The 16,388-nt window shown below is 41.0% G+C and overlaps 2 protein-coding genes across 2 annotated transcripts; one reads left to right on the top strand and one right to left on the bottom strand.

The window, feature by feature from the left end:
- On the top strand, positions 1 to 2,567 carry LOC147626352 (taxane 13-alpha-hydroxylase-like). The gene is made up of 3 exons (XM_086816916.1): positions 1 to 1,487; positions 1,589 to 1,782; positions 2,030 to 2,567. Exons 1-3 carry the CDS (start codon positions 353 to 355, stop codon positions 2,330 to 2,332), a joined length of 1,632 nt encoding a protein of 543 aa, XP_086673042.1. The 5' UTR covers positions 1 to 352; the 3' UTR covers positions 2,333 to 2,567.
- A 4,792-nt stretch (positions 2,568 to 7,359) lies between these two features.
- LOC147626353 (taxane 13-alpha-hydroxylase-like) lies at positions 7,360 to 16,159 on the bottom strand. The gene is made up of 5 exons (XM_086816797.1): positions 15,789 to 16,159; positions 9,072 to 9,501; positions 8,451 to 8,979; positions 8,156 to 8,349; positions 7,360 to 7,909 (listed from the first exon to the last, which is right to left on the bottom strand). Exons 1-5 carry the CDS (start codon positions 16,157 to 16,159, stop codon positions 7,607 to 7,609), a joined length of 1,827 nt encoding a protein of 608 aa, XP_086672923.1. The 3' UTR covers positions 7,360 to 7,606.
- Between the last annotated feature and the right edge of the window lie 229 nt (positions 16,160 to 16,388).

Here is a 16,388-nt window from a genome sequence, read left to right on the forward strand (position 1 = left end):
GCTTGCATCCTCATAGCATCAGCTACCCCTTGCTCAATCTTCCCTTCTTCTACTTAATCAAGCTTGACCTACGCTCGCATTAATATCATCATCGAATCTACTTTAGTTGACTACTTGATGTGCACATCTCAGTAATTCGCCTAATTGACCCATCCACTCATCATTAGCCTTAATCTTTGTCCTCACTCCTATACTGCTCCTGTACTATTATTAGCTCTAATCATTGCCCTATACTATCATTAGCCCTTATCATTGCTCTCATTAGGCCTAATCATTGGCCTCACTCCTGCAACTCTAATATATTTTATCATTAGCTTTAATCATTTCCTTAATCATCGTCCCGCCTCCCTCCATGGATTCTCACGTGAACTCCTTACATTTACAGCTTATAATCTTTGTCGTTGTTGCGGCCCTCTGTATAATTGGCTGCAGCTTTACTGATGCAGTTGATTCTCTAATTACAAGCGTTATACCAGCTATTAAGGTGCTAATGGAGATTTTAGTTGGTGGGATACTTCTGCTAGCCTCGTTCTGTTTCAATACCCAAATCTGGCCTCTCATTAAAGCTCACTGGAACGTGCTAGTGCATGGGTTGCCATCGCTTCCGGCAGGAAGCATGGGCTTGCCTTACTGGGGGGAGACGCTACAGTACATGCGCTCATGGGCGCACCCCATCAACCCAGACCACTGGTATGATGAGAGGCATGCAAAATACGGCAACGTTTTCAAGACGTTCTTGCTGGGCTCCCCGACTGTGGTGATGCTGGGGCCTGATGCCAACAAGTTTGTGCTGTGCAATGAGAACAAACTCTTCGAGAGCAGCTGGCCGAGGTCTCTGAGAGAGCTGGAGGGGCAGCATGCTGTGAGCATGGTGCAAGGCGAAACGCACAAGAGGCTGCGCAGGGCGATCAACGTGTTCTTGAACGCGAATGCGCTCAAGACGTTTGGCGATAGAATCGAAAATGCGGTGGTGAAGCGCATCAAGGAGGATTGGCTCGACGCAGACGGTGTCGTTTTGGGCTACCCCGCTCTGCAGAAACTGGCGTTTCAGCTGAACGCGGAGCTGTTCATGGGGCTGAAGCCCGGGGCTGAGCTCGAGAGGCTGCGCGCCCACTACGAAAACTTTACGGCGGGTTTGGAGTCTCAGCCCTTGGACTTGCCGTGGACCGTCTTCGGCAAGGCCAAGGGGACGAGGAGTGTGCTGCTCAACTACATGTTCACCAAGATCAACACGCGCCGGCGAGAACTTGCACAGCTGGCTAACGCCGTCGATCAGAGCGTCGACGGCGCCAACGAGGCGAGAGACCTGCTGGACCTGCTGCTCACGTCCAAGGACGAAGAGACCGGCAACCTGTACGCGGCTGAGGAGATCGGCGACAACATGCTCCTGTTGGTCCACGCAGGCCAAGACACCACCGCATCCGCACTGGCAGTCACCCTGAAGCACCTCGCACAATCGCCCGACATACTCTCTAAGCTCAAATCAGGTAGCCAATCACGTAATCGTATCTCCTCTTAATTACTACCCGTCATCTTTTTGCACCCGATTCCGCTAATCACCTGATAATTGTACCCGTATATCGTGCAGAGTGCAGAGCTTTAGCTGCGTCACTACGTGAGAGCGGGCAGCAGCACGCGAGCAGAGAGAAGCTCAAAAGCATCGACCTCCTGAGGTGTGTGATAAGCGAGGGGTTACGCATGTGCCCACCAGTATCCGGTTTCTTCAAAAGGGCAAAGTGCGACGTGGTCCATCAAGGGTATACGATTCCGAAGGGCTGGACGGTAAGGGTTATCACTTTTAATATACGTAAAGAAGTCTTTTATGTCCTAGATACACACACAAGACATGATACACATGGATGTAAAACCTCTCTTCACATTATAGCAACCTTCAACATTCACATAATAACTCATGCAAATTCGAAATTCGTTGAGAAAAACGTTTTTCAACTGATGCAAACCCACTCAACTTTTTGCCTAAAAGCATCGTACATGAGTTGTTGATGTACTATCTTGATATGATGAACAGGTGCACCTCGCTACACGCCACACACATCTCAAGGGAGAGTTCTTTTTGGATCCTCATCAGTTTGATTCTTCACGTTTTGAGAGTAGGTGTGGTAGCTTTGCCTATATTCCCTTCGGGCAAGGGGCCCGAATTTGCCCAGGCATGGAGTTTGCAAAGATCACCATGGAGCTCTTCCTCTTTCATCTCCTCTCCTCCTTTGATGAGATACAACTCATGGAGCCCAATGAGAAGACAATCATTCGCACCTTCTCACCCTACCCAGAGCAAGGCTTGCCCATCAAGCTCACACCTAGGATCCAATGAGCCTTGCAATGAAATATTACATTGAAGAAGTTTGTAAACTTTATTTTACTAATATCTCACATACATTAGAAAAAGTGAGACTATTATAGCATCCTTGTTCTTTAGAAAGGGAATTTAAATTACATAGCTTAAATATAATTGGAAAACTATCTCATGCATTTAATGCATCATGTACAACATAACAAGAGATGAAGGCTATAGCAATACTATTTATAATGATGTAGAGACACATGAAATGAATACCTAAGGACCACTTTGCAATAAAACGTTTTAAATTAAGTGACATTTGTGTGTCTAGTCACTTTTAGTGATACTGGTAATTATAGTGTCTCTAGACCTTTTTTCTTGGCCTAAAAATACTACGAAAGTTTGCACTTTTGTTCGAGGTCCTTTTGAAAATGCGCTTATATATTTGAATTTTGCATTGGCCTTTAAACTTAAGGCTCTCTTGGATAAAGCTTGTTTATTTTTGGCCTAAAAATACTATGAAAATTTGCACTTTTGTTTGAGGTCCTTTTTGAAAATGCACTCATATATTTTAATTTTGCATTGGTCTTTAAACTTAAGGCTCTCTTGGATAAAGCTTGTTTATTTTTTTAAATTTTTTTATTTTTAGCTTGTTTATATCCTAACCAATATATATGTTTTTTTCACTTTTGGTATATAAAAATACTTGTAAAAGTAAAAGAAACCAATAAATACATTACCATCAAATCATAGCATGTATGGATATGTGTGTGTGTGTGTGTATACATACATACATACATACATACATATACACATATATGTACATATATATATATATGTGTGTGTGTGTGCATGTGTGTACATATATATATATATATATATATATATATATATATGTATGTATGTATGTATATGTATATGTATATGTATATATATATGTATATATGTATATGTATATGTATATATATATATATATATATATATATATATATATATTTACATATACATATACATATATACATATATATATATATATATATGTGTGTGTGTGTGTGTGTGTATATGTATATGTATATGTATGTATATATATATATACATATACATATATATATATATATATATATATATATGTATATATATGTACATATATGTATATGTATATATACATATGTGTGTGTGTGTGTGTGTGTGTGTGTGTGTGTGTGTGTGTGTGTGTGTGTATTACTACAACAAATGAAGAGCATAGCCATGTCAATAGCTGCATAAATTTAAAAGAATCTATATATGGAAGAAAACGGTCACAGTGCTATGAGTGTGGCTACAAACACAACTGTGAGCACACGGCTACAGCCACGCGTGGCTATAGCCGCAGATTGTCTGCAAGAAAAAGAATGAGGACAAAATGGGTGTAATTTGTGGGGATATGTGTCCCCACATCTCTCCCCCATTCTGTCTCTGTTTTTTTTAATCACATTATTAAACACTAGTCAATGACATTTTTTTAAAAGACTTAAACACTTAAAACACAAAAAAATAATTACAATTCGCCAAAAATATCATGGATTATATTGCAAATTACAAATTACATAGTTCATTACACCTTAATCCTAAACTACATTTTGTTGAGCTCGTTGCACTAAATCGACAAGCTCAGCACGAGCAGTTGTTTCTTGCATGGAAGAGATAAGATAATTCTCCATCCACTCCGTGATTGCTTCGAAAAGATTTTCTTGGGCTTTGTTGATGTCATCTTGAGTGCACCCACCACACTCTTATGCCACGAACAACATCTGTGACATAGTACTTTCTACGAAGAGCAATGTTGTATGCATCTTCATCGTTGTGGTACTACGTGAGCAACAATAACCTATTTTTGATTATCTTCATTAATGTTTTAGTGTAGCCATTGAAAATAAACCTATACTAATGCATTACATTGATTAAGAATTGATGGATTAAGCATTAATGTATGCGTAGGCTTAAAATCATGCTTAAGCCTCTATGCATAAGGCTTCATGCATAAGGCATCATGCAATAAGACCTTATGCATAAATCCTTCATGCATGAAGCCATAATGCTTGTTGAATAAGTCCCTTATGCTTAAGCCTTATGCATAGAGTCTTAATACTTAAGCCTGAAAGCTTTATGCATACAGACTGTATGCATGAAGCCTCTATTCATAAGGTTTCCTGCACAGAGCTTAAACATAAAGGCTTCATGCATAGAGCTTATGTATAAAGCCTCTATGCATCAAGCTTCATGCAATAATCCCTTCTACATAAAGGCTTCATGCATGAAGCCATGATGCATAGATGCAAAAGCCTTAAGTTTATTGCATAAGCCTTATGCTTTATGTGTAATGAAATAAAATACTCCCAAGCATCTGGGGGTGCACCATAAACAAGTAAAGAAATGAACTATGAAAGAACCTCGGGGTGCACCATAAACAAGTAAAGGAATGAACTATGAAAGACTCTTACCTTGAGAAGAAGATAAGTAGGCAATGCATTATGAAGTTGAGCTTATGTTTCAAGGACAATCTACAAGCATAAAAATATATATATGTTAATAAGCTTTATGCATGTGTCTTATGCATTAAGCTTTCTGCATATGGCTTAAGTTTTAAGCTTTACTCATAAGCCCTATGCTGCATATGCCTTATGTATTAAGCTTTAAGCATATGGCTTATGCATAAGCCATTATGCTTAAGCCTCTTTGCATAAGGCTTAAACATTATGCTTAAGCCTTATGCATAGAGGCTAAATTCTTAAGCCTCAAAGCTTTATGCATAAAGTCTCTTTATACATAAAGCCTTTATGGATAATTCTTCATGGCGATAAGCCCTTATGCATAAAGCTTAAGCATAAAGAGTTCATGAAATAAGCCCTTATGTATAAAGGCTTCATGCATGAAGCCATAATGCATGTTACATAAGGCTTCATACATTAAGCCCTTATTCATAAGGCTTAAGCCTTATGCATAAATCCCTTATTCTTAAGCCTCTATAGATGCATAAGGCTTAAACATTATGCTTAAGCCTTATGCATGAGGCTTAATCCTTAAGCCTCAAAGCTTTATGCATAGAGGCTTTATGCATAAAGCCTCTATAAAGCTTATGCATAGAAGCTTTAAGCATAGAGCCTCCATAAGGCTTATGCATAGAGGATTTATGCATAGAGCCTCTATGCATAAGGGCTTAATCCATGAAACTTTATGCAACATGCACTATATACAAAGCCTTTATGCATAAAGCCTCTATACATAAGACATCATGCAATAAGGCCTTATGCATAAAGGCTTCATGCATACAAACACAATGCATGTTACATAAGGTTTCATGCATTAAGCCCTTATGCTTAAGCCTCTATGCATAAGGCTTAAACATAAGGGCTTCATACATAGAGCCATAATGCATAAAGACTTCATGTATGAAGCCATAATAATACATAAAGCCTTTATGTATTAAGGTTTCATGAGATTTATGCATAAGCTTTAAAAAATTATTGCATGCATAGTAATAATAATGCTCCCAAGCACCCAACGGGGCACCATAAACAAGTAAAGAAAGGATTTGTAAAAGTAAAGTGCTCCTATCTTAATTTAGAGGAGTTGAATGTTTGTTGAGAAGTAGAGTTTTCATTGAAATAAAAGTTTTAATCTACGAGTAGAAGAAAAAAAATAAACAAATTAGATCTTTGCAAATGAAGACAAATGAGAAGAAAAAGAAAAAGAAGAAGACAAGAATCAAGACCTAAGTATGCACATAGAGATTGAAACAAAGGTGAGAGAATAGAGAATAAAAACCCTTACCTTCACCATGAAACTATGAAATCACATCAATGAAGGAGGAGAGTATGAGTTTCATACTTGACATGCTTGAGGTATGGAAGATAAAGGGAGGACAGGAAACACGTTTAGTGTAGTTTTTGGGAGAACAAAGAAAGGATGCACCACATGGGAGAATTAATTTTGTAACAATACGCGACTATATACGTGGGTATAGCCACGTGGGAGAACAAAGAAAGGATGCACCACATGGGAGAATTAATTTTGTAACAATACGCGACTATATACGTGGGTATAGCCACATGTGACTATACACACGTACATAGCCGCGCGTGGCTATACACACATACATAGCCGCGCGTGGCTATACACATATACATATACACACACACACACATATATATATATATGTATATGTATATATATATGTATATATGTATATGTATATGTATATATACATATATATATATATATACATATATATATATATATATATATATATATATATGTATATGTATATATATATATATATATGTATACATATATACATATATATATATATATATATATATATGTATATGTATATATATATATATATATGTATATATATGTATATATATATATATATATGTACACACATGCACACACACACACATATATATATATGTACATATACATACACATATACATATATATATATATGTACACACATGCACACACACACACACACATATATATATATGTACATATATGTGTATATGTATGTATGTATACACACACACACACACATATCCATACATGCTATGATTTGATGGTAATGTATTTATTGGTTTCTTTTACTTTTACAAGTATTTTTATATACCAAAAGTGAAAAAAACATATATATTGGTTAGGATATAAACAAGCTAAAAATAAAAAAATAAAAAAAAATAAACAAGCTTTATCCAAGAGAGCCTTAAGTTTAAAGACCAATGCAAAATTAAAATATATGAGTGCATTTTCAAAAAGGACCTCAAACAAAAGTGCAAATTTTCATAGTATTTTTAGGCCAAAAATAAACAAGCTTTATCCAAGAGAGCCTTAAGTTTAAAGGCCAATGCAAAATTCAAATATATAAGCGCATTTTCAAAAGGACCTCGAACAAAAGTGCAAACTTTCGTAGTATTTTTAGGCCAAGAAAAAAGGTCTAGAGACACTATAATTACCAGTATCACTAAAAGTGACTAGACACACAAATGTCACTTAATTTAAAACGTTTTATTGCAAAGTGGTCCTTAGGTATTCATTTCATGTGTCTCTACATCATTATAAATAGTATTGCTATAGCCTTCATCTCTTGTTATGTTGTACATGATGCATTAAATGCATGAGATAGTTTTCCAATTATATTTAAGCTATGTAATTTAAATTCCCTTTCTAAAGAACAAGGATGCTATAATAGTCTCACTTTTTCTAATGTATGTGAGATATTAGTAAAATAAAGTTTACAAACTTCTTCAATGTAATATTTCATTGCAAGGCTCACTGGATCCTAGGTGTGAGCTTGATGGGCAAGCCTTGCTCTGGGTAGGGTGAGAAGGTGCGAATGATTGTCTTCTCATTGGGCTCCATGAGTTGTATCTCATCAAAGGAGGAGAGGAGATGAAAGAGGAAGAGCTCCATGGTGATCTTTGCAAACTCCATGCCTGGGCAAATTCGGGCCCCTTGCCCGAAGGGAATATAGGCAAAGCTACCACACCTACTCTCAAAACGTGAAGGATCAAACTGATGAGGATCCAAAAAGAACTCTCCCTTGAGATGTGTGTGGCGTGTAGCGAGGTGCACCTGTTCATCATATCAAGATAGTACATCAACAACTCATGTACGATGCTTTTAGGCAAAAAGTTGAGTGGGTTTGCATCAGTTGAAAAACGTTTTTCTCAACGAATTTCGAATTTGCATGAGTTATTATGTGAATGTTGAAGGTTGTTATAATGTGAAGAGAGGTTTACATCCATGTGTATCATGTCTTGTGTGTGTATCTAGGACATAAAAGACTTCTTTACGCATATTAAAAGTGATAACCCTTACCGTCCAGCCCTTCGGAATCGTATACCCTTGATGGACCACGTCGCACTTTGCCCTTTTGAAGAAACCGGATACTGGTGGGCACATGCGTAACCCCTCGCTTATCACACACCTCAGGAGGTCGATGCTTTTGAGCTTCTCTCTGCTCGCGTGCTGCTGCCCGCTCTCACGTAGTGACGCAGCTAGAGCTCTGCACTCTGCACGATATACAGGTACAATTATCAGGTGATTAGCGGAATCGGGTGCAAAAAGATGACGGGTAGTAATTAAGAGGAGATACGATTACGTGATTGGCTACCTGATTTGAGCTTAGAGAGTATGTCGGGCGATTGTGCGAGGTGCTTCAGGGTGACTGCGAGTGCGGATGCGGTGGTGTCTTGGCCTGCGTGGACCAACAGGAGCATGTTGTCGCCGATCTCCTCAGCCGCGTACAGGTTGCCGGTCTCTTCGTCCTTGGACGTGAGCAGCAGGTCCAGCAGGTCTCTCGCGTCGTTGGCGCCGTCGACGCTCTGATCGACGGCGTTGGCCAGCTGTGCAAGTTCTCGCCGGCGCGTGTTGATCTTGGTGAACATGTAGTTGAGCAGCACATTCCTCGCCCCCTTGGCCTTGCCGAAGACGGTCCACGGCAAGTCCAAGGGCTGAGACTCCAAACCCGCCGTAAAGTTTTCGTAGTGGGCGCGCAGCCTCTCCAGCTCAGCCCCGGGCTTCAGCCCTATGAACAGCTCCGCGTTCAGCTGAAACGCCAGTTTCTGCAGGGCGGGGTAGCCCAAAACGACACCGTCTGCGTCGAGCCAATCCTCCTTGATGCGCTTCACCACCGCATTTTTCTATCGCCAAACGTCTTGAGCGCATTCGCGTTCAAGAACACGTTGATCGCCCTGCGCAGCCTCTTGTGCGTTTCGCCTTGCACCATGCTCACAGCATGCTGCCCCTCCAGCTCTCTCAGAGACCTCGGCCAGCTGCTCTCGAAGAGTTTGTTCTCATTGCACAGCACAAACTTGTTGGCATCAGGCCCCAGCATCACCACAGTCGGGGAGCCCAGCAAGAACGTCTTGAAAACGTTGCCGTATTTTGCATGCCTCTCATCATACCAGTGGTCTGGGTTGATGGGGTGCGCCCATGAGCGCATGTACTGTAGCGTCTCCCCCCAGTAAGGCAAGCCCATGCTTCCTGCCGGAAGCGATGGCAACCCATGCACTAGCACGTTCCAGTGAGCTTTAATGAGAGGCCAGATTTGGGTATTGAAACAGAACGAGGCTAGCAGAAGTATCCCACCAACTAAAATCTCCATTAGCACCTTAATAGCTGGTATAACGCTTGTAATTAGAGAATCAACTGCATCAGTAAAGCTGCAGCCAATTATACAGAGGGCCGCAACAACGACAAAGATTATAAGCTGTAAATGTAAGGAGTTCACGTGAGAATCCATGGAGGGAGGCGGGACGATGATTAAGGAAATGATTAAAGCTAATGATAAAATATATTAGAGTTGCAGGAGTGAGGCCTAATGAGAGCAATGAGAAGGGCTAATGATAGTATAGGAGTGTGGGCAATGATTAGAGCTAATAATAGTACAGGAGCGTGGGGGATGACAAGGGCTAATAGTAGTATAGGAGTGAGGACAAAGATTACGGCTAATGATGAGTGGATGGGTCAATTAGGCGAATTACTGAGATGTGCACATCAAGTAGTCAACTAAAGTAGATTCGATGATGATGTTAATGCGAGCGTAGGTCAAGCTTGATTAAGTAGAAGAAGGGAAGATTGAGCAAGGGGTAGCTGATGCTATGAGGATGCAAGCTTAAGAGGATGGGCATGGGCTAACATGCAGTAAAAGAGAGCTTTATATAGACAAGAGAGAGAGAGAGGCTGGATGATCAAGGGAGGGACGTAGCTGAATATGGTGATGTCTTCACGGCCCTTGGACCTTGACTTCATGGCTGTTATCATCATCAGGCTACAGCTTACAAGCCACCATTGGTCCACGCTTCAGCGCCTACCATATGGGGTCACCATCGCAGCAAAGCTTATAATTGGCGTGGCCTGATCACCAATAGGAGGAGGAGGAGTACGTACGTATCCTCCTTATCATTGATCAGCGTACAGAGGAGCCCTTTTTTCACCTGTTCAAAATGGACTACTAAAAAGTTCCCGCACGTGTTCTCCCTTCCCACTACACGGCGCTGCCCCTTTTGACTTTACGCCTCCAACGCGAGCTCTGGACGGCATCGACCGACCAGGTTGCTTTTTGATGGGCCTCATCAGTGTTAGAAATAAACTTTTTTTTTTCTCTAACTATTGAAAAAAAAAGAAGCTCAACTGGTTTTTATTGAAAAATTGCATAGTTCAATTGACTTTATAACTAATAAACTTTTTTTCAAAACTAGTGGAAAAAAAAGGAAGTTCAACTGGTTTGTATCGGTGAAAAATTGCATAGCTTAATCAGTTTTATAACTAAAATTTCAAAATTTTGAATCTTTAAATTCAATGTACAATAGTATTATGACATCCATTATCCCTAGTGTACCACTTCTCCTCCTATCGGTAGTATAAGTTTCTTAGCCTATTGGTACACGAGAAATATGTCATACATTATCCGTAAAATGTACCACTTTAATATGTACCAACAGTACTATTTCATACATTATCCCTAATGTATTGCTTTAATATGTAGTTTCCTTTACAAACATCAGGGGGCATTTGGACATATTTTGGGCCTTTTACGAATGAAAGTAATTAGCAACGAATCAATAGGAATAGAGGATTGTGCATATTTGGTCTCCTTTGAATATTATAGGGAGGGAGACTAGGCTATAGGGAGGGGGACTAGGCTTTCAGTACTAATAATTACACTTGTCTCTAACCTTTCTACTCTAGCTTCTTCCAAGAAGATATGGCCGCACCAAGAAGACCAAAAGACGAGATTGAGAAGATATCCTTGCACAACAAGAAGGACGATGATGGTGCTTGGGTGGGAGAGGCATTTTGTAAGAGCGCTTAGGTTTATCTATAGCCTGCTCAGCGGCAATCGGGCCTCACCGAGTCGACGGCAAAATGTACAAGGCTTCTAGAAGGCAAGAAATGGAAAACTAGTGTCCACGGTACAACATGTTTACACAACACGAGATATCCATCTTCGCCAACAACGGGTTATTGCAATGATCGCATTTTCTTGTATAAATAAAGGTCAACCTCTACTTTTTCCCATTCTTCGCCAGTGAGAAAAACACACTAGAGCCTTCCCATCCTTGCCCTTGGCTCTCCTCACCATGGTGCGTAGTACAAAGCAAACAATGAAGAAGATGACCAAAGAACGACATGCACGATTGAAGGACAACACAAAGAAGAATTTGGAGTGTTAGAACCGCAATCTAAAGAAAAAAATTATAGAGTAAGCCAGATCATCCCAGGAGAGCAAACATGTAAAGTTGAAGGATTATGGCACAGAAGATAGCAGCGTAATGAAAAGATGCAGGGGGGAAGAGAGCTTGAGCTCTTGCAAGCACACACACACACTCACAAAACCCTAATAGAGAACACACAAGGTGAGAGGCTGAAAATCTTCTTCTTCTCTACTCAACAATCAACACACCATATACAAGAATAAGAGTACACATAATATGAACGGTACTCAACCAATACATACACGGGTTCTCTATAGTGTGAACCCGACTAAATGAGCTGGCGCTATAACTATGCCAGTCTCTAGAATGGCTGTCACACAGCTTGTCATCCCACTGGCCGCATATCTCCCATGATCTCACCAACCATGCCAGTGGTGTAAGTGTGGGGCCTATCCCCCAGGCGGGTCATCAGTGGCCACCGCCTCACTAGACGAGCTCGATATCTCAACACTCCCCCTCGAGCTCAACTCCATCTCATGTACACCAAGCGAAGCCCTGAATCTGCGGAACTTCTCTGTACCCAATGCTTTGGTGAATATGTCAGCTACCTGATCCTCTGTGCTGACATAAACAAGGTCAAGGTCTCCTGCCAAGACCTTCTCTCTGATAAAGTGGTAGTGGACCTCTATGTGCTTCGTACGAGCATGAAAGACTGGGTTCCTGGCCAACTGTATACTGCTAATGTTGTCACAGAAAATGACAACTTGTCTATCCACTGATAGACCCAAATCTGTAAGTAGCTTTCTCAACGCTACCTCACATGCTGCCACCATAGCAGCTCCTCTGTACTCGGCCTCTGTACTCGATAGAGCAACCGTAGGCTGCTTCTTGCTGCTCCAAGTCACAGCAGCACTCCCCAAAGAAAACATGAATCCACTGGTAGATCTTCTATCTGAGATACTACCAGCCCAATCAGCATCTGTGTACCCATGTACACATATCTCTGTCCCAGTCTCATAGAATAGTCCACAATGCAAAGTAGACTTCACATACCTCAGTATGCGTCTCACTGCATCCAAATGTGGTTTCCGTGGAACCTGCATAAATTGACTCACCAACCCAATAGCATAGCTCAAATCTGGTCTCGTGATCGTCATGTAGATCAAACTTCCTACTATGCGCCTATACATAGTAGGATCCTCCAAGATCTCTCCTGAGTTGCCTTTTGCAACAACCAACCTGCACTTGTCTTTGAAATCTTCAACATAACACCCATCAGGGTTAAACCGAACCTGCAAACCCTGCTCAATCATCTGGCCAACTGAAACCAGATTCTTTGTTATGTTCGGTACATGAAGTACATCTGCAAGGTACTTCACTTTGCCATCATGCATAGACAATGGCACATCTCCAACGTGGGTAATTGGATGAGCAGTGTCATCCCCTGTTTCCACAAAACCTAGTCTTTCCGGGTTTTTCATCTCCTTGAACCATTCCCCATGACTCGTCATGTGGTTCGAAGCGCCTGAATCCACATACCATACATTATCTTTTTGTGCTGCATTAACATTTTCAGACATGGAATTCACGACATGCTGCATAACAAACAACCTTTCATTATCCTCATTATTTCTGCTTGAGGATGCATAGTTGTTTTGCTCCACTTTCCCATTTTGCATGTCAGCCTACTTCTTATAACATTCTGCCTGCACATGTCCAGGCTTACCACAATAATAGCATTCACGTGCATCATTATATTGCCTTTGCCAATTTCCATGGCCTCTTTGACTCCCCCTGCCTCTGAATTTACCTCTTCCACCTGTGTGTTGTTGTTGTTGTTGTTGATTCTGGGACTGTTGTTGTTGCTGTTGCTGCTGACCATAATTCTGATTACCTGTTCGGCCACCTCCTTGACCGCGTCCACGGCCTCCTCTACCTCGTCCTCTCCTGACCATAGAGTATCTCAATTTTTGATATTAATGAGTTTTCGATGTGTAATATATCTTGCAATTGTCGATGTGTACGTCTTGAAATTGTCGATGTGCACTCTATCTTGTTATTATCTATTTGATGTAAGTGTGTATGTGCTTTCAATCACATTTGAGTAAAGGACCAAAAGGGTGCAAAAGGCCCCTCCAAGCTGCATGCAATCGCATTTTTCACACCCTTTTGGCCCAAATGGTTTTTCTACTAAGATGTGTCGATTTTGAATAAACTCTCATCACGCAAAGGGCTTGGGGTGGCTGAAATGCAGTTAAGAGTAGGAAAGTCATGATGGCAAGAGGGGTGCAAAAATGCTGTGTACAGGGGCCTGTGTATAGGGGCCTCATACATGCCATTTTTGCTCCCCTCTAGCCCTTCTTTCTAATGTGGCATATTGTCTTGTGGTGGTAGGTGGAGCTGGGGGTGGAGGCGGAAGAGAGAAACAATGGACTATTTCGAGCAATAGGTGCAGTGTTTGCAGAAAACATTTTTCCCAACAATTCGAAAAACCTTCAACCTCAAATTTTTATAGGTTTTTTCCTAAAATTTAAAGGTTTTTATAAAAATTATAACTCAAATCCCTTAAAATTTGTCCTGGTATAACTCAATCCAATGGAAAGTAAATTCATGATGGCCAGAAGGGTGTGAAAATGCCCTATGTGGGGCCCTTGAACAGCCCCTATTTGCACCCTTCTGCCCCTCCTCTTTTCTAGATTACAAATCAATCACATGTACTTAAAAGCCACTTTCAACATTGTATTGATATAAAAATTTACATGTGGGATTTGGGAAAATTTACATTGTCTAGCAAAGGGAGTGCGTAATGAAGATGTAAAATGCAGGATTGGGGATTACTACCACATCAACGATACACTTTGCATTGTAGCATGGGGAAAGAAGAAGACTACGGATGGTAATATTTCATTCGAATTCAATGAGTTCAACAACATTTTTGTTGAAATAGGAAAGCTACAAAAGTTAATGATATTGTTCTATGGGTTGCCTTCCAGAACATTGCACGCATTATTTTTGTGCTCATTTATGGGAAACGACTTAACATTTTGTTTGATTTTCGTGTTTTGAAAATTCCCTCTCCACGAGTCACTTACAAAGACTACACACATTCTGCGGTCACGTCGTCTCAACAGAAAACATGTTTATTTCACTTGAAAACCAACAAAAATTAAATGGCACATACTTCTCCAAAAGGGTGCAAAAATGCCCTATGCGGGGCTCTCGGATAGCCTCGGGGGTTTCACTATATGTAAACTCTCTATATCACGTGCGTTCAAGGCCTACTTAAAAAACCCCTTATCTGTAAAATTTTCATAAATAAAACACACCCTTTTTCTATTGAATCTGTAAATACCCCCTTTAAATGGTACCCTTCTGTATGTAAAAAATTTGTAAAAAAGGGATTAAAAAAACCCCTTTTGTTGAACCCATGTGCTACGCTTACATATTCGAGTGACCCCAGATAGCCCTTTCTTACACTCTTTTGGCCCTCCTCGTTTTTAGATTATAAATCAATCACATGTACTTAAACTCCACTTTCAGCATTGTTTTGATATAAAAATTTACATGTGGGATTTGGGAATACTCTTTACAAGAGAGGTTCGTCGCTTCCTAGCTACGGGGAGCTCACCGGTTAGAATAGCAGTGGCAATTTCTCATGGTGAGTCATGGCCAAGCAACTTGGAAATTCCTAATTGGGCAAGAACCTTGCCTCTATAGCCGCTCCCGCGAGACTGACCAACAGTGGCCACACATAGTTGCTTTGAGAAGGTGTTTAATGCAAAAAGGGGGAAGCTGGCATTGGGTGTGAATTATTTGTGAATAATCACAAAGTCATTGGTTGGGAGGTGTCCAATGTAGTGGCCAAGAGCCGGATATGGTTCTGTAGTAGCACGCGTTCCCCCACCCGACATAGCTCAACTGTCCATCTCTAGCATGTTCTCTTGCTTATCATTCATCTTAGCCTTTGACTCTAAGTCTTTGTTGGACTTGGAATCGTCGATATTTTGTGTTGGAGTTGGTTTCCAAGGCACGATTGCGCAGGAGACAATTTGTTGCGCCGCTTGGAACTCCTCCTCGGTGACATTTGCCTGCATTCTTGGCTACCTCTAAAGCAATGATCATCATCTCCTCCATCGAGTTTGTGAGTGGGAGGAGGTTCTCCTCCATGTTACCTGTGTTAGAGTCATCCAATTGGAACTCTGCCTTCAGCCTGAGCATGCTTGAGCACTCATCCATGCAGAGGCAACATGACTTTTCAATATCATGCAAAAAAATGAAAAACTCCCCTCTACCCCACAACTAAACATAGAGAGTCAATCTCTATCTCAAGAAGGCGGATAGAGTCATCTTCATCTTCAATTGCTATGCCACTTCCACTGGCCTCAAAGTGGCATGGATTTTCTGCGAGCCCTAGCGCACCTCCTGGAAATTGTTGTGCGTCGATTAGGCTTTCACTTACACCTGTTTGCGTTGCACTCTGAGGCTCTTCCTTGTTCTGGATGAATCCTCCAAGGCGCAGTTGTGGCAGTTCAAACTCCTCTTCCTTATCTCCTTTTGAAAGGAAGAAAACAAAGCAGGCCAGCCATGATAGAAAGCGATGGCCAATGGCACCTCTATTGACTTGCTTTTTGTTAAGCTCTAGCAAGTGTCTAGATTTCACCATTGCTTCAAATCTTTTGAGCTGTTTTTGGAAGGGCCTTCCATTGTGGTGGTTGATGTACTCTAGGAGGTTGGAGGGCACCCACAATCTATCATTGTTGGCCAGAGAGACAAAGTGCGGCTTAATGTGGGTGTCCATGTATGATAATGTGTCTACAAATAATTCTTCATGGAGGCGCAGTGTGTGGAGATCCAATCGATCTCGTGAGTGAACATTACATGCAAGTGTGTGG

The sequence above is a fragment of the Cibotium barometz genome, chromosome 22 (assembly GCF_041138505.1).
Source record: "Cibotium barometz isolate CiBa-2024 chromosome 22, ASM4113850v1, whole genome shotgun sequence".
In the NCBI taxonomy this organism is placed as follows: Eukaryota; Viridiplantae; Streptophyta; class Polypodiopsida; order Cyatheales; family Cibotiaceae; genus Cibotium; species Cibotium barometz.

Excerpts from the sequence above, each read along its gene's own strand:
- LOC147626353 (XM_086816797.1), bottom strand. The coding sequence starts at position 16,159 with ATGGTGAAATCTAGACACTTGCTAGAGCTTAACAAAAAGCAAGTCAAT. Across the intron at positions 8,980-9,071 it reads AGCTGGAGGGGCAGCATGCT|AAAAATGCGGTGGTGAAGCG; the intron begins GTGAGCATGGTG and ends GTTTGGCGATAG. Across the intron at positions 7,910-8,155 it reads CGATTCCGAAGGGCTGGACG|GTGCACCTCGCTACACGCCA; the intron begins GTAAGGGTTATC and ends TATGATGAACAG.
- LOC147626352 (XM_086816916.1), top strand. The coding sequence starts at position 353 with ATGGATTCTCACGTGAACTCCTTACATTTACAGCTTATAATCTTTGTC. Across the intron at positions 1,488-1,588 it reads ACTCTCTAAGCTCAAATCAG|AGTGCAGAGCTTTAGCTGCG; the intron begins GTAGCCAATCAC and ends TATATCGTGCAG. Across the intron at positions 1,783-2,029 it reads CGATTCCGAAGGGCTGGACG|GTGCACCTCGCTACACGCCA; the intron begins GTAAGGGTTATC and ends TATGATGAACAG.